The 22,531-nt window shown below is 39.8% G+C and overlaps 2 protein-coding genes across 3 annotated transcripts; one reads left to right on the forward strand and one right to left on the reverse strand.

Annotated features, from left to right (window-relative positions):
- Nucleotides 1–4,543: 4,543 nt before the first annotated feature.
- Nucleotides 4,544–8,130, forward strand: rplp2 (ribosomal protein, large P2). The gene is made up of 5 exons (XM_052130327.1): nucleotides 4,544–4,638; nucleotides 5,390–5,513; nucleotides 6,083–6,131; nucleotides 6,277–6,378; nucleotides 8,001–8,130. Exons 2-5 carry the CDS (start codon nucleotides 5,391–5,393, stop codon nucleotides 8,075–8,077), a joined length of 351 nt encoding a protein of 116 aa, XP_051986287.1. The 5' UTR covers nucleotides 4,544–4,638; nucleotide 5,390; the 3' UTR covers nucleotides 8,078–8,130.
- Nucleotides 8,131–11,627: 3,497 nt separating this feature from the next.
- On the reverse strand, nucleotides 11,628–15,712 carry LOC127646961 (uncharacterized). 2 transcript variants are annotated; one of them, XM_052130962.1, is made up of 5 exons: nucleotides 15,600–15,712; nucleotides 13,936–14,761; nucleotides 13,689–13,826; nucleotides 13,110–13,177; nucleotides 11,628–12,344 (listed from the first exon to the last, which is right to left on the reverse strand). In XM_052130962.1, exons 2-5 carry the CDS (start codon nucleotides 14,750–14,752, stop codon nucleotides 12,006–12,008), a joined length of 1,362 nt encoding a protein of 453 aa, XP_051986922.1. In that variant the 5' UTR covers nucleotides 14,753–14,761; nucleotides 15,600–15,712; the 3' UTR covers nucleotides 11,628–12,005. The 2 variants fall into 2 exon arrangements, with proteins under 2 accessions (XP_051986922.1, XP_051986920.1); XM_052130960.1 differs by having other exon boundaries at nucleotides 15,586–15,704.
- Between the last annotated feature and the right edge of the window lie 6,819 nt (nucleotides 15,713–22,531).

The raw sequence follows: 22,531 nt of genomic DNA on the forward strand, positions 1-22,531 counted from the left end.
GACAGCTGATCGTCCTCGCAGTGGCAGACCACTTGTAACAACACCTGCACAGGATCGGTACATCCGAATATCACACCTTCGCTGGACCTGACAGAACTAGCAAAAAGTGCTCTTCACTGACAAGTTGCGGTTTTGTCTCACCAGAGTTGATGGACTCGCGTTTATAATCGAAGGAATGAGTGTTACTCCGAGGCCTGTACTCTGGAGCAGGATCGATTTGGAGGTGGAGGGTCCGTCATGGTCTGGGGCGGTGTGTCACAGCACATCGAGCTGAGCTTGTTGTCACTGCAGGCAGTTAATGCTGTGTGTTACAGGGAAGACATCCTCCTCCCTCATGTGGTACCCTTCCTGCGGGCTCATCCTGAGATGACCCTCCAGCATGACAATGCCACCAGCCATACTGCTCATTCTGTGCACGATCTCCTGCAAGACAGGAAAGTCAGAGCTCTGCCATGGCCAGCGAAGAGCCCAGATCTCAATCCCATTGAGCATGTCTGAGACCTGTTGGATCGGAGGATGAGGGCTAGGGCCATTCCCCCCAGAAATGTCCGGGAACCTGTAAGTTGCTTGGTGGAAGAGTGGGGGAACATCTCACAGCAAGATCTGGCAAATCTGGTGCAGTCCATGAGGTCTGCATTAAGTTCTGCAGTGCATCTCCTGCACTGCAGAACTTAATGCAGTTGGTGTCCACACAAGATACTGACTGTTACTTTTGATTTTGACACATTATTCAATTTCTGTTAGTCACATGTCTGTGAAACTTGTTCAGTTTATGTCTTAGTTGTTGAATCTTTTTATTTTCATAAAAATATTTACACATTTGCTGATAAAAGCAGTTTAAAGTGAGAGGACGTTTCTTATTCTTTAGATAACATGAACTATCAATGTTGTTAACAAATGAAACCTTATTGTAAAGTGTTCCCACTAATTCTTTTAGCTGGCGGGGATAATGTGTTTAGAGTGAAAGTCTTTACCTACAAAATAATTATTTGATATAAGCTAAATTCATCTGAAATACATTGGTTAGATGATGATGATTTAACAAAAGTTTTCAACCTGATACTTTAATAAAGTAATTTCATCACACATTACTTTATTAAAGTTCATCAAAACTAGTTACAATGACATTTGAGTATTTTGAGCACTTCCAAATGGGACATTTTGGGGGGGCTCAAGTTTTTCGACATTTAAAAATTGCAGTGTTGGGTGTATACGATTACAAAGTACATTTTACTGTAATTACTTTTTAGTCAAAAAAGTAGTGTAATAAATTACATTTTACATTCTTGTAATCAGATTACAGAAACTGAATTTCAATGAAAGTAATTACTTTTAAGTAATATGTACATTATAATACATTTAAAATACGAATTCATATGTACCTCTGTTAGCGTTTCTGTGACAGATGAAGGGTGTGTGACAATGAATGAGGAAGATGTTTTGAATATGAGTGGAAAACCAAAAACTTTTCTAGGAAATGTCATTTGTAAAGTAACATATTACAAAAGTAATAAGTAATGTGATTACTTTTAGATGATGTCTGTCATTCACGTTAACTTTGACCAACAACCAAGAAAATAACTAGATATTTTCAAAGGCGTCAAAACTTTGAACACCAGGGAAAATATTGGACATCCAAAAATCACTGTAACAGATTTGACTGGCTTATATTCAGGTTTAGACTTACACTAAATCTACCAAAACTTGTATAGGCTATTTAAAAAATAAAGCACTATTTAATGTATGATAACCTTTTTGCCTTTCCCATCTTGTACTACTATTCCACATACTTGCCATCTGTTACTGTAGGATTTTAAAAACTGCTGAGTGTCATTAAGTCGCAGTGATCTACTTAGCAAGGTGTGAGTTCATAATCCGCCTGGCATATTCTCATCTTCTCTTCAGTCAGACACCAGCCTTGATGAGTATAATGAAAAACTGTCAACTGGTTGGAACGGCAACAGCTATTTAATTTGATTCCATTTACTCAAATGAGGTATGCTTTGTACTTTCTTTTATACTTCAGTTATCAAGAGAGGAAGCTTGCATAAGAAACAGACTGGAAACTAATTAAGCTACTGCCAATTCAGTTACTTCAGGCTTTATTCTTGGGACATGCCCAGGGAACACCAACAAAAGACCACATATTAAGAAGCCATTTCAACAGCCATTTTCAAGTGATAGAGCTTCAGGAAAACATTAACAGAAGATGGCAGAAGATGACAGACCTGTAGAGGATGGAGAAATGGAGGATATGGAGCTAAACAGCGAAGAGGAAGCCCTCCTTCATTTTGGTCGTTACAGCGAGGCTCGGGCCACAGTTCCATGGGAACAACGCACATTAAAAGAGAAGGTGCTCTACCATATGGATCGGATCTTCCTAAGTTTGCTTGCACTCTTCCTACTGGTAGTATTTGGAGAGATCTTGTATAAGATTTGGTATGTGACCCACTGGAAGAACATTTTGGAGTTTATTCTGGAATCTGTGTCATTCCTCTTTACACAAGAGAAGGATGAGGAGCTAATTGAACTGTGAGATGATTCTGGATGCTAGAACTCACATGTCCATCACATATGTTTTCCCTTAGCAGAATTCCATTTCTTTCTACATGAGGATTACTTGGACTGAGTCCAATTCCAGGACATCCAAGCTGAAATTCAAATCTATAAATGGTAGTTTTATTTTTACAATTGTAAAACCTGTTTAATCTGAGTCATTGTGTATGTGTGTGATATGTTTTCCACTCTGAGCTTTTGTTCCTGTCAATAAAAGGCTTCTATGTCTATTCACTTGTGTTGGCTTTTTATGTCTACAGTTGTGTTTGATACTTTTCAATGGATGTTCCTTGTGGACAGATATTCATTCTTGTGATGAATAGAATTTTATAACAAAAGCTAAAACATGCACACCAGTTCCATATTTTAGCAATGAATGATGTAAATTCAAGTATAATTTAAGAAGATTGATGCGTTTGCCTTGAATACAGTGTATGCCTGGTGTATTTGTAACCGATGCATTAAATTAACCCTTAAATGCATGGGAATTTCCCCAAACACTCTTCAATAATCAGGTCTTAAGAGACCTGGCATGTATATCTATCACAAATGGATCTACAAACTGCCCAGATAGTGCAAAATTCTCTCTTTTTTTTTTTCAAGACAATTAGAAAATAATAGAATAATAAATATTTTGATGTTTTATTTTTTTCATATATCAAAGATGTGCAACAAATCAGGACAAATCTGGATCAGGATTCGTAGAAATTTAACATTTTATGAGATTCTTAAAGTTTCTTTATGAGAAACTTAAATCAAGTCAATCACTGAAACAACAGTGTCACCTTGAGTAAGAAATAGCATGTTTAATATGTATGAACAGGGGCCTGGGTAGCTCAGCAAGTATTGACACTGACTACCACCCCTGAAGTTCGAATCCAAGGCATGCTGAGTGACTCCAGCCAGGTCTCCTAAGCAAACCAAATTGACCCGGCTACTAGGAAGGTTAGAGTCACATGGGGTAACCTCCTCGTCATGATTAGTGGTTCTTGCTCTCAATGGGGCACGTGCTAATTTGTGCATGGGTCGCGGAGCGTAGCATGAGCCTCCACATGCTGGGAGTCTCTGCAGTGTCATGCACAACGAGCCACATGATAAGATGTGCGGAGGCAACTGAGACTTGTCCTCCACCACCCTGACTGAGGCGAGTAACCGCGCAACCACGAGGACCTAGTAAGTAGTGGGAATTGGGCATTCCAAATTGAGGAGAAAAGGGATAAAAAAAAATTATAATAATAAATACAAAAAATATGTATGAACAGTTATGGAATACTGATAATTAACACTGATTTTCACGCAGAAAATCAATGTGATATAGTATTTATTTGTATTAATAGAGTGCTATTTTCTCTTGTAATAAACAAAGAAATAGATATCCTGTGATAGTAAACTTATGAAGATATGAATTAATCATAAAAATCTAATTTATATATATATAAACTGCGCTATTACATACCTAGAGGCTTAAATTACCTGTCTCTATATATCATTCCATTCTGTTTTATGCCCATCTAGACCATGGTAATAATAAGTACATAAAAATCTGAGATACCTTAGTGATATACTTCACACAATATTTTCTGTATTCATTATATATGTGGCAGGTGTAGTTGAATTTGTAGGTAACATGGAAATTACAAACACTACAACTGGAATTGTGGTTGACAGTTACAATTGTTTAGTTTTAGAATTTACGCTATATAAAATTGAACAAATTGAAGTCGTTCACACAATTACATGCAATTACAGGTTTTATATATACGTTTACAAAAATATTTGCCCACATAAAAGTACAAATGCTTCTGAAACTGCAGGGGGCTAATCCGTTGTAATTTAAAAGTTTCTGAGGCTGGATGGCATCTGTTAACCCAAAGTGCTCAAACACACAAGTGATTGACAGCTCAGCCGCGCAATGAAAGAAAAATAATAGCATCCAATCATCGCCTGTTATTTTGAAACGGCGCACCGTGCAGCCAATCATATTATCGCATACTGCGACAGTACTCAAGTGTTATCGTTCAGCTATTCTTTCTTCCAGAAACTGCAGCGTGACCGACGTTTCGTGTCTTTCACAGACTTAAAGTATGTTGTTTTATTGAAAACGTACCCGTAATCTTATATTCGTCTCTCATTTATTTTCTGAAACTGTTACAGTGCTGCTGTGTAGCAGTTGTTGTGAAATTCAACTGTATTTCACCTTTTATTAGCACGTGTTTAACAACCTTTAGCAAGCTGGCTAATATAATAGCCACGCTCCATTTTGTGTCATTGTAATCCTGAAAAAATAAAAATAAAATTTAAACATAAATGGATAGTCACAGCGAATTTAATTATCCTAGTAACATCGCGAACATTAGAACAATGTTGAGATTATTTTAAATCTGTTATGAAACAGATTTCTATACAAATCATTGTAAACACGTTTGACAGATTTTGAGCTCCTTGCCAGCTTCGGTTTAGTTTCAGCTAGGCTAACTTCTGATTTGTTGAAGGGTTGCTTTCAGCCATTGAAGCATTGTAATTAATTGCAATAATAATTTTGTTTTAAACGATTCGGCTTCCTTAAGCCCCTAAGCAAATGTTTTCAGTTTAATGGAACAGTGGAATTTAAAAATTCCAAGTTCCAAAAATACATACACAATATTAGAGAATCAGAGAACTAACAGGGCTAATTGTGCAAGTTTGAGTGCTTGTAGGGAAATATTCTAATAACATTTTAGGTCATTTTAGTTTCTACTCGACCCAGTTGGAACCACGCTATTTGATATTAATTTCATATTTTTTGAAGTACGGGTTTAATCTGTTTTGTTTTTTATTATTATTATTTTTTTAGAATGCGTTACGTGGCCGCTTACCTGTTGGCTGTGCTGGGTGGCAACAACAACCCATCCGCCAAAAATATCAAAGATATCCTTGGGAGTGTCGGAATCGAGGCCGACGATGAGCGTCTTAACAAGGTGTGTAATTTGTCTCAAACCTACTGTTAAATTGATAATTCAACCAAAAATAAAAATTCGTTCATCTTTTATTCTACCTCACATTCTTCCAAACCCGTATGATTTGCTTAACACAAAATCTGATGTTAGGCAGAATGTTATGGACAGACAGACAAAATTCACCATTCACTTTCATTGTGTGTTTAAAAGATGCGGTTAGCTTTCAGTCCCTAACATTCTACCTCACATTTCCTTTTGTGTTCCATAGAAAAAAGTCATTTGGGTGTGGAACAACACAAGTAAATCATGATGGAATCTTTTATCCAACACCAGTCTTCAATCTAGTTCTTTCAGAACCGTTTTAAAACAAATCAACCTCCTTTATGTAATGGATTCATTTTAGCAGGATTCTCAATTCTTTTGTAGTCTCTGGGATGTGTACTTTTGTAACACTGGTATTTTTACAGAAGCAGTTCTCTGGTGCCTTGTTTCCTTGTTTTAAGTCAGTAACATTGAAGCTCACGTGTAGCACTAAATCTCCCAAATGAGTCAATGCTTTCAACCTTGTGTTGATATTACTCACTCAACAGGTCATCAGTGAACTGAATGGCAAAGACATCAATGAAGTCATGAATGCCGGTATGATTGCATTGCTTTTACTGTAAAGCTTTGACCTACATAATGTTTAAATTTTGTGAGCTATGACTTTTAACTATTTGTATTTTTTATATATTTATGTATGTATATTTTCACATTATATATTTATGTATGTATATTTTCACAGGCCTCTCTAAGTTAGCCTCCGTACCAGCGGGTGGTGCAGTGGCGGTCTCTGCTGCTGCGGCTGGCGGTGGTGTGGCTGCTCCTGCTGGAGAAGCACCTGCAGGTGGGTAGTTGAATAAGCCTGGTGCTCAGAATACACAAAGATTTAAAATTTTACCCAGAAATGATGTTACTCAGCCTTGTGTTGTTCCAAACCCATACGACTTTATTCCATGGAACATAAAGGAAAATATTCTCAATGTCTAGGGTGCTTTTTTCCATACAGCACCTCATAAAAGTTGTGGTTTTGACAGAATTGTGCTCTGTATTGTTGTAAAGCTGTGCAATAGCTTTGTGTGAGGAACAGGCCAAGTCCAGTTATTTTTAAGCAAAATCTTCCCCTCTGTAGTAGTTCTTAACTCTTTGTGCTGCCAATTGGGGCTAGGCGATATGTACAAATTATTTGATCGATAATCAACGTAAAAAATATTGTGATATACCCCCCTGCTGAGGGTTGGTGTATTTTTTTGCCTTATTTATTTTGCTTTAAAAATGTTATTAATTTAAACTCGAAAAACAAAAGACATTTCTAAATTCTAATTGCATTATCTAAATGAATATTTTTTCCCTTCCATTTTCCTCCCTAATATGGAATGGCAAATTCCCAATGCACCTCACGGTGGCGTAGTGATTCGCCTCAATCCAGGTGGTGGAGGTTGAATCTCAGTTGCCTCCGCGTCTGAGACCATCAATCCGCGCATCTTATCAAGTGGCTTGTTGAGTGCGTTACTGTGGAGACATAACACATGTGGAGGTTTCGCTATTATCTGCGGCATCCACGCACAACACCACGTGCCCCTCCGAGTGCGAAAACCACATTATGGCGACCACAAAGGTTTAACCCAACGTTATTCTACCCACCTTAGCAACCAGGACCATTGGTTGCTTGGGAAGCCTGGAACGAGTCACTCAGCACACCCTTGATTTTAACTTGCGACTTTACTCTCTGAGCTATCCAGGTCCCCTTCTTTTGTCTGTTCTTAATTTTATAAAGTTTGTTTCTTCAAGCGAGTGTCTGTGACTAACAGCATTTCTTGTCATGAGTCACCCTAAGGTGTCTTAATGGTTGCCTGTCTGTTGCGGTAGAAATTACTGGAACAAGGAGCTTGCGGTCTTGATTCAACCTAGTCTCGTTTTGCGGGTTACGTGTTGTAGTTTCTCACACCCTGGCCTACTGTTTAATATGTTTGCCGACTTCCCAGATCTGTGGTTTTGCCATTTCCCAATATTGTTATCATCGTCTGTCAATGTGTGTCGCAATCGGCATTGAGAAAATAAATTGTCGATTTCCAATAACATCGTCCTATCACCCAGACCTACTGCCTATTAAATTAGAATATGGTGAGTCAAAACTGGTTGTGCTAGGTTTGGACTTATGTATGTTTGAAGCAGCATGAGGAAAGGATGACTTAATTCTCTCTTTTGAGAGAGAGAAATGGGAGCCATTTCTTTAATGGTTTAAGGTAGAATTGTCAATTAAATAATTTTTATTTGAATTGTGCAATGTGTATGTGATGGTCTTTTCAGAGAGTAGCATTCCTGCCTCTTTCCTTATGTAATTGTAGCAGGTGTTTGTGTAATGCACATCAGCTACACTGATATAAGTTCTTTGAAACATTGTTTGAAGTGTTCATATAGTATGTGGGGAAGTGATTTTAACATTTGCACGTTTGCTTTATCTTTCAGCGGAAGAGAAAAAGGAAGAGAAGAAAGAGGAATCGGAAGAGTCTGATGAAGACATGGGCTTTGGCCTCTTTGATTAATCTTTCTTTTCCTGTAAAAAGACAATAAAAAGGAAAACATTTGTGTTCGAAAATTTGTGCTGCTTTAAGATTATTTGCAAATAAATTGTAAGTATACAATTCTACTTCAATCTAGTTTTTTATAGTATATTGGAACTTGGTGATTTGTGTTCCCACAAAGGGAGACTATCACGTTGGATCTCCTACATGCAGGGATGGATTACCGACTGGGTCAGTGCCAAGGGGCCCATGACTGCCCAGAGGGGCGGGGGCTTTAAGATTGCTCTATCTAGTTTTGCAATTCAGGCCCGCTCGAAAACCCATCAACAATGAAAACGAAACCCCTGCTCAACGTTTTTCCATGAAAACGAATATGTAACATTCTGTTAGATTACTCAATGTCAAGTAGTGTAATCCAAATACTTTGGATAACTATTTCAGCACTGGTATATATTTTTTTTATTACTATTGACTATAAAAAATATGCCACTACAGTAATACAAAATACACGTTATAAATACATTCTCTGAAAAAGCCAAAATATCTTATGCAGTGTTTCTAAAATAAGATGAAACAAACTGATCTTGTCTAATATTAGGGCAACATTATTTTTTATTTTTCTGTAACAAATATCTAAAAATCCTTCAAGCTCTTACTAGAGAGAGAGAAAAAAAAGATCTAATGAGTTTTCTTGATGAAAAAATATGATGTGCCTTGTTACAGGTGCATGTCAAATGGCTGGAAATAGCATTTTAACTTTGCACAAAGCTAAATGTTTACACAATTTACACAAGATTTATTTCTGCTGCTCCAAACTTCTCTGTCTGCTTGTTTGAATAGTACACATCTTAAGTATTTCACTGCTGTTCAAATGCTCGTTGGATCGGATCAATTATATGGATAAATGTTTTCCATTTGAATAGACTAAATATTAAATGGAACAAATGACACATTTATAGAAAGAAATTCATAGACAGATGGCATGAGGGTGAGTAAATGATGAGAATTTTAATTTGAGAGAACTATTTCTTTAAGTAGCATATGGGTGGCCACATTGTCCTTTTTTAGATACAATGTTCAACATTGATTTAGTTCTTGTATCTTTTAAGCCCAAAAAGATTTGTTCTCATTCTATTGCATATGCACAATTTTCACATTTTGTGACTGGTGGAATATTCTGCTGAAGTATTGCTGTACAAATGTTGATCTTTATAAATGCTAAGCATAATTATAAATAATTTTATCATCTCTACTTTCCTGGTAATTTTTATGCAAATTAACACACTCTCTATATCGGGTTGATATTTAAAAATATTATTATAAAAAATGTCACTGTTTTATTCTGTTACATTAATACTTTTAAAGCTACTGAAGTTATTCAGCCAAAAGTAGTGAGTGGCTTTCTCGTTTCCTTGTTATTGTTGTTTGATAAATAGCCTTTTTATGACAGAATCCAGGACAGTGCTCAATTCGGTTACATGTACACTTTAAGTCCAACATTTTGATGCAAATACGCTTTTTGTCCCACTGTTTAAATTCACTTAAGACCAAACTGACTGCGTTTACATTAATGTCTCACCAAGATGGGCATTGGCGGAATTATAAAGTGTATTTGACCATTTAGTCGTGCACCCGCATTAGCGCTCAAACATTAGATGTCTGTCAATCAAACAGCACGCAGCGACAGACATCAGGAAATAAAAAGTCAATCTTTATATTTCATCAACCAACCAGTGGTTGTCTTGTTATCACGATCGATGTAATGAACACCCCTGTTCTAGATGTAGAACATAGGCTAAATATATAGGCTAAATATAGAAAATTACTGAAAAGTTTGATCGAGGACATCTCTCTTTTCTTTCAGATAAACATCAAGATTGTTTTATCGCCCAGTCCTATTGATAACAATCTCTCACATCAACCCAATAATCTCAGTGATGGATAGCTAATTTACAGGCTATATTATAGGCACAGAATCTAGTTAGTATAAATATGCAATTTACCTTGATATGTTTCTTAAAATTAGAGGTAGGATTAATGCTGATACATGGCTTGAGCAAGCTAAACTCATATGACACAATCAAGCAATTGGCCTTTTTTACTGTGAAAAGCCCTTTCAGGTGCGGCCGAACTTTTCAGGTGATGAAATGTGTTTGAGGCATCCTCCACATCCATAACAGATGGTGCCAGATCTACAGCTGCCATTCAAGTTTTTTACATGTGATTTGATTTGACGGGAGTCACGAGACTCTCCCTAGCCAATCATGTTGATAGATTAAAAATAAAATCAGGACAGGGAAGTAGCGAATACAGACGGTGGGAAAATAGCGCAGTAAAAGTACAGTTACAGCACTTAAAATGTACTCAAGTATAACATTTTAAATATAAAATATAAAAAAGTACAATTCCTGGGAAAAAAACGACTTAATTACAGTAACGTGAGTATTTGTAATTCATTGCTTTACACCCCTGGCCCTAATACTTGCATTATTAAGTTGGATTTGGAGAGCCTTTAATTACCCAATGTGCATACTTATTGTTTTGTTTTTACCCTAAATACTAAACATATTAAGGATTATTTAAGTATGGGAAAATAAGTTTGTGAATGAACAGTCTAAATAGACTCTTATATGATGTTTTGTTGTTGTATTGCTTATGAATAAATTAACTTTTATATTGTAAATTATACAATAATTTCTCAGCTTTTCTCAGCAGGAAACCGATGGAGTGCGTACTCTAGGTAGGGAATAAGGTTTTGCCCCAAGTGAAGGAGTTCAAGTACCTCGGGGTCTTGTTCACGAGTGAGGGGACAATGGAGCGGGAGGTTGGCCGGAGAATCGGGGCAGCGGGGGCGGTATTGCACTCGCTCTATCGCACCGTTGTCACGAAAAGAGAGCTGAGCCGAAAGGCAAAGCTCTCGATCTACCGGTCAATTTTTGTTCCTACCCTCACCTATGGTCATGAAGGCTGGGTCATGACCGAAAGAACTAGGTCGCGAGTACAAGCGGCTGAAATGGGCTTCCTCAGAAGGGTGGCGGGCTTCTCCCTTAGAGATAGGTGGAGGAGCTCAGTCATCCGTGAGGAGCTCGGAGTAGAGCCGCTGCTCCTTTGCGTTGAAAGGAGTCAGTTGAGGTGGTTTGGGCATCTGGTAAGGATGCCCCCTGGCCGCCTCCCTAGGGAGGTGTTTCAGGCACATCCAGCTGGGAGGAGGCCTCGGGGAAGACCCAGGATTAGGTGGAGAGATTACATCTCCACACTGGCCTGGGAACGCCTCGGGGTCCCCCAGTCAGAGTTGGTTAATGTGGCTCGGGATAGGGAAGTTTGGGGCCCCCTGCTGGAGCAGCTGCCCCTGCGACCCGACTTCGGATAAGCGGTTGAAGATGGATGGATGGATGGATGGATTGTAAATTATAAATATACTTTTTGTAAAATAAATACATTATAAATGAATTATAATGATCTATAACTTCTGGTTCCATATAACAAGATATTAGGTCAAAATAAATTGAACAGTAGACAGAATTTTATAAAAATCTTTATTCAGAATCTTTATACTGTAAATATATTCTGCATATGCCTGCATATAGTTAGAACATATCTAAAATATACAAGCTTATTAAGCTTACAATATTGTGGTGCAATATAGGTTTGATACATTTTTTAAAACATAAAATATGACATTAATATACAACATTAAATTTCACATTATGGTTTAGTGTATTCTTTTTTTTTTATGAGTAAACCTTACCCATTGCTAAGATTTGTTCACAAAACATCAGAATGCCTATGATGCTGGTGGCTTCCATTTGTTGAGAAATATTCTCCATTTCCTGGATGAGGTACTATTTTAAAATCCTTAATTATGGCTTTAACTTTGTGGCATTATGCTTACATCATTTAGTGTTGATACGTAGGTGTACCGAGCAGTCCCTAGAAGCATCAACTTAAACTATAAGCTTAAAAAGTCTTGGTCAAAGTTCACTGTTTTCTGGTCCTCTGCATTAATGTCAGTAAGATGTGGATGGCTCTCACTCATATGAGTGAAGCGATCTTGGAGATACTGGTTCCCTAAGCCCATGATGTGGCCTGTAGCTTGTCGATGTAGATTAGCCACTCTGGCTGTGAAGTCTAATGTGAAGGCAAATTTCACTAGTTCTGGTGCAACCACTGTCGGGTGGGTTTTCTTATTAGGAACTTCTGACTGGACATACTGGTCAGCCATCTGCTGGAAGGATCTATAGGAAAATGAACTTTCCAGAAAAGAGCTCACAGAGCTATTTTCCTTCAGCTGGGGGAGAAAAAAATGGGGTTATTCATGAGTGACTGCTTTGCTCAGGTCCAAATCTAAATTATAAAATAAGATAGTTCCAGTTGTGGATGATGATTGGTCAATGCATTGTTGTAGTCATGCTAAAGCACACAATATACGTGTACAAATATATTTCAAAGCAGCATTTTTCAGCTTTGGGTTAAAGGAATATTCCGGGTTCGATACAACTCAAGCTCAGTCGACAGCATGTGTGACATAATGTTGATTACCAAAAAAAATTATTTCGACTCGTCCCTCCTTTTCTTTAATAAAAAGCAAATATCGAGGTTACATTGAGGCACTTTGTGATGCACAGGTATATGCAATTTATCCACGTATAGTACAAAGATTTCAGTTCCACTCAAAATGGGCAGGGATGCATTAAGTCTTTAGTGTTTAAGTGAGCCTTTGTGTCTCACCTAGCCTGGATGTTCAGCACAGTATACAGTTTATAATGTAAGCTAGATTACAAATGTGCACGGGCACATTTTTTGTATTGAACCCGGAATATTCCTTTGCGACTAAGTTTAAAAGGAATGGGGAAAGCGTCTTTGGAATCTGACTAAAGAACCCAATCAGATGTGCCAATCAGGGGTGGATCGTTAAATAGCACAGAAAACGTGTTTCACGCATATTTTCAACTAACTTACGCTGAACTTCAGTGTTGGGTGGTTTTTAACATTTCATCTTATCATAAGTGTATTTCTGACATTTAGTTGTTTGAGAATGAATAAAAGCTCTTACCTTATCGTCTATAAGGTCTCCTTCCTGTTTTATCAGTTCAGTGATCCTCTTGATTGCTTCTTGTGAAACTATAGTTTGCATAAATACAAAAGAAAAATTAGGAAATAATATGACATAATTTTTTGTGCTCTTTGTAATGTAATAGCAATAGATGCAATAGATTTTCTTGAGCAATGCATGACTACCACCTGAGACTAATAGATTTAATTAATCACTTAAATGATTATTAAAACATGTTAAATTTGCAGTCTTGTTGCTTAAAGGGATAGTTCGCCAAAAATTAAACATCTTTTATCATTTACTCCCTCTCATGTTGTTCCAAGCCAGTATGACTTTGTTTCTTCCATGGAAACTCAAAGGAGGCAGAATGACAGCCTTAGTCATGATTCACTCATTGATTGGAAAAAGTGCAATGAAAGTTAATCAAATTTGGGACAACATGAGTTTGAGTAAATTATCTCAACTCTATACTGGTATGTAGCATTCCAGGTCTACCTAATGTTTTTTTTAACCCATGGAATCCTTTTTTCCTTTATTTTTTGCATTATTCAAATTGAAGTCTTTTATAAGTGCACTCACTTTTTCCACCATTCTGGACTGTTGGTTGAATACTGGTATAGCCATCGCCTGGACTGTCTTTCACTTCATGCACAATCTTCTCCAGTTCCTCTGACACTTTCTCATAGTAAGAGCTATTTGGTTCCACCATCTCAACAGCTGTGAACATTCAAACTTTGTTAGACCTTGTTTTCAAGATGTGAAAACATCAAACTAACACAAATAAGAAATATAGTTGTGCATCATGTATAACACCTGAGATACATACATTTTGCCGTGGACATATCTCCACTTCGCCTCCATTTTAATGATCTCTTGTTGGACTGATTCTTCTTCAAAGATTTGGTACGGTGCATACCATCTTCGTCTTTTGATAGGGCTTCATGTATTTGTAAACAAGACATTTCCAGTGTTGAGGGTTTTAAAGGAGGGTGAGGTCCTTTAACTCTGGGATAATCTTGTTCCTTCTCAACATTTCCTCTGGTGAATAAACTCAAGAAGCTCTTCCATACTGTGGGTTTCTTTGTCTTCTTGCTTTCTTTATCCTTCTTCTCCTCTTTAGAAGACTCTAGTTTGTCTGACATCTTTGGTTGAACATCAACACTATTTGTATTTGCTTGGGGGGGTAAAACATCACTGGTTTTCTCACCCTCCTCCTTATCCTTATCCAAACGTTGAAACCACTTCTTGGGTTTGCCGTTGGACTTTTGGGATGCATTGGAGCCATCATTGCGACGCACACTGCCTTTAATTTTCCACTTTTTGGGTTTCTTCTCAGACAACGTCTCAACATTTTTGTCTACTTCTGGTTCAGGGAAGGGCTCGTACATCACAACGTTTTCCTCTGTGACAGAGGCCTGTGAACTCAAGTTAATAGATGCATCAGAGGAATATCTGCAGCCCCTTTTGTTTCGCTCAGCTATGGTGATACATTTGCGTGATTTCTGCCCCTTTATTAGAGGACCATCGTTGAGACTTAAACTGCGCTTGACGTACACTTCTAGAAGACGTTTACTATCCTTTTCTCCCACCAATAGCAACTGGGGGCTGTGCTGTGTAGTCTCTTCAGTCGAAATGGATGCCATGCTGTCTTACTGTAAATAAGAAAAACACATCAACATTTGTATTAGTGGCTGACCGATATATTTTCAATGGCCAATGCAGATAACAATATATAGAGAGCAGGATAGCAGATGCTTATATCGGACAAGCAGACACAGTTATCGTCAATTTGATAATCTCAAATTGACCACTAATATATTGGATGTATCCCGAACATGTAAAATGAATAGCATATTACTACACCATTACTGGTTTGTAATGATTTTGCAACAAGACTGAGGTGCTAGACTTAAGACTACTACTCTTTGCTTACTAGTTTAACACTTTGCTGATGATCATTTTAAATGAGAAACTAATAATCTTAGAAGGAAGCATATTATTGCAGTTTTTTAGACTTCGTAGCGTCGTTACCGTTCATATTTACCATAGAGTATGCTACCACAATTAACGCTTTAAAACGATTTACGGGCCATTCGGACCGAACGGGTTCTTGCGCAGAAGCAAAACGCAGCGCAAACGAATAGAACGCAAGTGTCTCGAGGAGGCGGGTTTTTAGTTTTCGAACGCGCCAATTGTGAGCGAAACGCTGCAAAAACCTCGAGACGCTAGCGCATTTACATAGAATAACAAATGAGCACAAACGGATGGAAAAACACGTTCGCTGTGAAAGTGTCGATACTAAAACGCCTTTAAATGTCTTGCCAACCATACGCGTATATTCAGTGAGCGGCGTAATATGCTACACACGTTACGATATACGATGTAAGTAGATAAATTACTAGAATACAATTCAATTGTCGATATAAATGTCTAGAATACAATACAATTTTCGAATAAACCATGGATTTGTTCTTACTATTTCTCGCACACCTTGAAGTTCTTGCCGTCTCCAATAGTGAACGACAGTATTTTTTTAAATTGTTTTCGAAGGAAACTGAGGGCGACGTTTAAAGACATATTATGTCTATGTTTAAAGACGCCCATTGCGGAAACCACCTAACACCAAAGATTTGACGTCATTCAGGTAAACTGGGAAACGTAAGGTGTTGTTTACAGTTTCGGCTTATAGCTAAAGAGCATAAGGAAATAAGAATATTAAAATTATTGCAAATGAAGCCCAGCCTTTTTCTAATTTCTAATTCTACAGGACAGTTCAGCATTTTTTGCAGTTTGCTCATAAATATTTCTTACAAATATTTGTTTTTGTATTGACAACAGAACAATTACAATTTTACATTTTAAATTTTATGTTCATGCCTTCACTTCTTTGAATTTCTGACCATTAGCTAATAGTTTATTTGTTCATGCAGATGACGGGTTGGGGGAGGTAACATGCCAATAATCAAATCAAGAAAGTACAACGCCTTAAATAATTATAGCTACTAAATATTACACTTTCACAGAGGTGGTTGAGTAGCCAAAAAAATGATTCAAGTAGAAGTAATAATGTTAAAATATGCATCAATAATTTAATCACTAAAAACACAAGAATGTGAAAGTGGAGATTTATTAGTAAAAAGGTTAAAGTAAAATTTTGATATTTTTCTCACCCACACTTATCATATCTCTTCTGAAGACAAAGATTTAACCAGTGTAATTTGAATTTCTTTAATGCTGCCTTTGCGCTTTCTGAGCTTCAAAGTTTTGGTAAAACAAATTCTAAAAATCTGTGTTCAGCAGAAGAAAAAAAAACATCTGGAAGGGCATGAGGTTAGTAAATTATGCAAACATTTTCAATTTTGGAAAAATTATTCCTATAAAGAGATGTTACACAGAGTGTTAACCTTAATCATCATTTACATTCACTGCATGTCCCCCATTTGAAAGGGAATGGTGACTGAGACTGTCCGTCTCTAATATGTCTTGTAAGGACACACATGAGGAGGCCATGCTTCTAGTTGAGTGTGCTTTAGCACCAATTGGGCAAGTCTTACCCCGTGACTCATAAGCCAGGGCAATTGCATGAACAATCCAGTGAGAAAGTCTTGCTTGGAGATGGACATTCATTTCGTGCATCCTTCATAGCATACAAAGAGCTGATCAGACAGTCCGAACTGGCATATACACTCGACGTATGCGTGTAGCGCCCGCACTAGGCAAAATAAATGCAAGGATTGTTCCTCAGCCGAATTAAATGGAGGAGGGAAGAAGGCCTGAAGATGAACCACCTGGGCTCTGAAGGGTGTGGTTAGGACCGTAGACACATAGACTTTTCTGGGTTTTACAGTGGCTTTTGAAAGCCCAGGGCCAAACCCCAGACATGAATTGTCGATTGATAGCACATAGGTCACCGACCCATATTACTGAGGCTAGAGCCAGCAGTAGTGCGGCCTTAACAGAGAGCATGTGCAAATTACAGAGTCCAAAGGCTCGAAGGGGGGCCCTGTGAGAGCTTTTAGGACTAAAGTTAATTCCTGTCGTGACTGTAGCCGGCCGAGGTACTTTATACCTCTTTATACCTAGACTGCTCCTTTAAGGAACTTTATGATTAAATCAGGCTTGCCTATAGTGGCGCCGGCTTCATGTGCGTGATACACAGATATAGTCACCAAATACACTTTGAGCACTGACGGAGTGAGTCCTGTGTCTAATCGCTCTTGAAGAAATATAGAATTTCATGTATGGGGCAGTTTACTGGGTCTTTGCCATGAGAGAGACACCAATTAGTGAACACATTCCATTTCAGCATGTAGAGGCATCTCGTGGACAATGCTCTGGCCTGTAAATTGGTGTTCATGATTGAATGTGTCAGTTCTGGCACGTTTTGCATGCTCCGTATAGGGGCCACACATGCAGGTTCCACAGCTTGGGCTGGGGATGTCTGATTGTGTCTTGTGCCTGAGAGAGGAGATCCCTCCTCAGCGGTATTTTCCATGGCGAGCTGTACAGCATCTCTATAATTTCTGGAAACCATGGCATTGCCCCAACCATGGTTGGGGCATTTCATTGCATATGACAGAGTGATTCAGGCACACTGGGGGAAGCGCATACTTGCGTTTCGCCAGCCATACATGGGCCAGCATGAATGGCAACATATATACGCCACTACTGTTGTGAAAGAATCAGAATGTGGTGATTCACAATGCATAGACCACTAGGACCAATATAAAGCAATGTCTGCATGCTGACCGTTCTAATGGCCAGACAAGGTCCATGCCAATTCTCTCGAAGGGGACCTGGATCAGCGGAAGAGGGTGCAATGGTGCTTTTGGGGTGGCCGGCGGATTCACCAGCTTACATTCACGGCAAGCCGCACACCACCTGCGGACATCGCCGCCAATGCCCGGCCAATAAAAACGGGCTATTAGGCGGTTCAGTGTTTTCCTTTCCCCTAGATGACCCGCCATGGGATTATAATGAGCTTCCTGGAACACCATTTCCCGACGGCTCCACGGTATTAAGATTTGGGTTGTATCTACCTTTGTTTGAGCATCCTGCTTCACTCTATACAACCGCTCGCTTATAATTGCGAAATAGGGATATGAAAGTGCGACATTCAGCTGGAGTTATTGACCATCGATTACTCTCACTTGGTCAAAGGTGTGCTTGAGGGTTTTGTCTAGCGACTGCTCCAAAGGGAAGTCCCCTTCGGGAAATCCCATGAGGATGGGAGAGGCTGCAGCCTCTCCCCCCTCACGTCATCCTAACATGTAGCTAACGGCCCCAGCTGTGCCTCCCCTGCCAGAGATTTAATCACAGGGTTCACCACAGGGTAGTTGTGAATATCCCCATGCACATACTTCACCGTCAGCGTTTTAGCTGTGCCTAAAGCCTCATGTTGAACCAAGTGTTGGTGGATAGTAGTTTGATTACAACACATATCCACCAATGCTTAGTGAGTAACCCCCTTGACACTTACCAGTATCCGGTACGCTCCGGCCTGGTCGGGGGCAGCCTGCGGCATGTCGGGAATCCAGACCACCGTCCTCAGCTCCATCACAGGGCACTGATCCCGGAACTCCAGCAGGCTGGCCCAGGCACTATGCACACACCTGCATCGGCGGGCCCCTCCACCTGAGGGGGAGAGCGGTGGGACACCATAGATGTTGGGGATCCCAGGTTTCACCATCAGTGTAACACGACTTCACAGCAGAAGGGAAGGAAAAAACAAGTGGATTTTCCAGGTGCTTTACAACTTCACAAACTCATCAGCTTCACATGCATTAAACACATCAGCTTCAGGCCGTTACTAAAACATCAGCTTCACAAACACAACAGATTAAATGCAACAGCTCCAGCTACTGGAATTAGAAACAGGTGTTAAATATAATCTAGGTCAGGTGCAAGCACCCTTACTGCTTTCTCTGTCTCCAGACGGACACTTGAAAACACCCCCGCTGCCACACACTAGATCTGACATGTCCGTGAGGACTTGCCACGCATTCATGCAGCGGGACAGCAAGCTTATTAATTCATATGAAACAACCGCTGTCGCATTCTTGCGAGAAGATTGTATATTTTGGCTCGTAACACTGGCACTTTTCGGATGGAACCGTGGAAGACAGAACACGTTGAAAGGGGCCGACCGATGTGCAAATTGGATCGTATAACCATGTTTAATCGTTTTTTTAGCACCCAGTCGGAATTCCAGTAAGAGCTCACCATGTGTCTGTGTAATGGGACAGAAGGCCATTTGGTATGTTAATAACATGATATAATGCGGCATTCACCATTGGGAAGCGGTTGTGCAAAATATGTTGGCTTTGAAGTGGGAAAGCTCTTGATTGAAAATGTATGAGCGTCTTGTGCGAGCACTGTACTCTTTTACTTTTGTATGTTCATACATGATAAAATGCGCCACTCACCATTGGGAAGCAGTTATGCATAATGTGCAAACTTTATTGCGCATTTATTGGAGTGGTGGTGGCGTAGTGGGCTAAAGCACATAACTGTTAATCAGAAGGTTGCTGGTTCGATTCCCACAGCCACCACCATTGTGTCCTTGAGCAAGGCACTTAACTCCAGGTTGCTCTGGGGGGATTGTCCCTGTAATAAGGGCTCTGTATGTCGCTTTGGATAAAAGCATCTGCCAAATGCATAAATGTAAATGTGATTAATGTGAGACACAGAAAACAATATGTTGAACAACATTTTGTACAACAATATTCCTTTCCTGACAAATAGCAGTGGGGAAGAGGGGAACAGTATTGTGTGTCAATAGCGTTTTTGCTGCGCGGAGGTGGTTTCTTCAATCCGGCGCAAGGTGGGCGCTGATACGGATGCTTCCACACTGGTAGTTTGGTGGTGGCAGGTATGGGGCTTTTAGTCGGGTGCAGGCTCAAAACAGAGTGAGGGTGGACCTGCTGTGATGTACACAAAATGTTTCAATGCCTGTGATTGCTGCTGAGTCGTGAAATAACGCTCAGCTAACTTATTTCATAGAGCCACCAAAGAGGCCGGCTGGAGACACTGGAGCATCCAACAGAGTGGCTTTTTCCTTGTCACTCATTTCTGTGAGGATCAGCCATACATGTTGCTCCAGAACTACCAGGTTACCCATGTACTTGCCGATGGCCTGCGCAGTGACTTTCATGGCATGCAGTGCTATGTCTGTAGCGGTGCAGAGCTCTTTGAATGTCTCTGGATTAAAGCCTTGCTCATCCATTTGCTTGAGGAACTTGGCTTGAAATACATGGAGCACCATCATCGCGTGGAGTGCTGAATCAGCTTGGCCCTCCACTGAATAAGCTTCTCCAGCCAGTGCGGACATTTGTCGACATAGCTTGGAAGGATATATGGAGCATGATTTCCATGCCCTGTTACTCGCTGGGCAGAGGTGTGCCTCTACTGCCTTCTCCACAGGTGGTAGTTCAACATAACTGTTCTCTACACCGTGATCCACATTAGAGAGTGTGGCGTCACTGAGTGAGTGTGCTGAGAAGGGCACGCGGCAGGACTTTATGACAGTTCGTTATGAACTTCGGGGAAGAATGGGGCAGATTTGCGGAACATGGCCGATTGACGTCGTCGAGGCGAGACTGTTCTGGCTCCTCTGGGGGACACCACTCAATGTGTAAGGATGTGGAGCATCTCCCTGCCAGCGCCACGTGCACACTCCTCGTCCTCAACGGAGAACAGAAAATAACAGATGTAGTCCTCAGGATGTGCAACATAGTTAGGGTTTCGGGAAACATACGTGACTATGGTAGTTATGCAGTAATTTTTCAGGAACTGCACCCCTGCTCAGCAGATAGTAGAAACCATGTTTATGAGCATAGAAAGAACATTAGGTGTAGTTTTGCAACTATGAGGTTTAAGATAAGGTATCATAAGGAATCTTATGTCTGGCAATACTGAAAATGAAATCAAGAACAGACAGACGAATTTGGGTTTTGGAATATACTGTATCAGGTGATGTAATAAGTCATAATGTCACAAGAAGTTACTGACTGTAATATAAGCAGGGGAAAAACAGGAAAAAGTATAATGCTGTTTATTAAGTATGAAAGCTGCCTGTCAATAGCAAACATCCTAATTGGTGTTGACTTGCAAAAGATTGCCTCAGTCATTAATTTGTTGGTTTACCTTTAATGGTGTTATTTTATTAGAATGAGCTGCAAGAGGAATTCCTTTTAGAGTCAAACCAGTCTGTCTGCTTTGCCCTCACCTTACTGACGTGTCAGCAAACATCCTCCTTTTCTCCAAAAAAGGATGTTAGATGTTTTTCACTTCAATAGACTCATGTCAGGGAGTAACATTTAAAGAGTCGATAGGCTACTAATGATTCAACATAAACATGATACATTACAATGTATATGCAAGTGTACATTGATGAGCCAAAACATTATGTTCACTCACAGGTGAAGTGAATGACATTGATCATCTCCTAACAAGGCCACATGTCAAGGTCTGGGTAGATTAGATGGTAAGTGAACAATCAGTTCTCGTAGACAACGTGTTGAATGCTGGACAAATTGGAAGGAGTAAAGAACTGATTGAGGTCTTTCGAGAGCATCTCTGAAATGGCAAGGCTTGTGTGGTGGCTTCTCGGTCAGCAGTTGTGAGTACCTAATGAAAGTGGTCCTAGGAGTGGACAAACCACAAACCGATGAAAGGGTGTTAGGCTCCCAAGTCTCATCGATGCTGTTCCAAACCGACAGACCTACGCCACAGCAAATTTTAATGATAGTTATGGGAGTAATGTGTCACAACACAGTGCACCGCAGACTGGTCAGAGTGCCCATGATGACTCCTGTACACCATCGAAAGCGCCTACAATGGGCACGCGAGCGTCAGAACAGGACCTTGGAGCATTGGAAGATAGTCACCTGGTCCAATGAGTCACATTTTCTTTTACATCATGTGGACGGCCGTGTACATATGCGCCATTTACCTGGGGGAAGTGATTGCACCAGGATGCTCTGTGGGAAGACGACAAGCCGGTGGAGGGAGTATGATGCTGTGGGCAATGTTCTGCTTGGAAACACTGGGTCTGGCCATTCATGTGGATATCAAATTGACACGTGCTAATAATGCGCCCTGCCACACTGCACACATGATGAAGAGATCAAGGCATTGCTCTGGCATCCATATTCCCCAGATCTCAATCTGACTGTGCATCTGTGGGATATGCTGGACCAACAAGCCTGATCCATGGCTTACAGAACTTGAAGGATCTGCTGCTGCTGTCTTGGTGCCATATACAGTACCACAGGACATCTTCATGGGCCTTGTAGAGTCCATGTCTTGGCACGTCTGTGCTGTTTTGGTGGCACGCAGAGGAGCAACAACATATTAGGCATGTGGTCATAATGTTTGGTAAAGTTTTAAAGTTTTTCACTAATTTAAATCACCTTTTACCT

This window comes from Xyrauchen texanus, chromosome 7 (assembly GCF_025860055.1).
Source record: "Xyrauchen texanus isolate HMW12.3.18 chromosome 7, RBS_HiC_50CHRs, whole genome shotgun sequence".
Classification (NCBI taxonomy): domain Eukaryota; kingdom Metazoa; phylum Chordata; class Actinopteri; order Cypriniformes; family Catostomidae; genus Xyrauchen; species Xyrauchen texanus.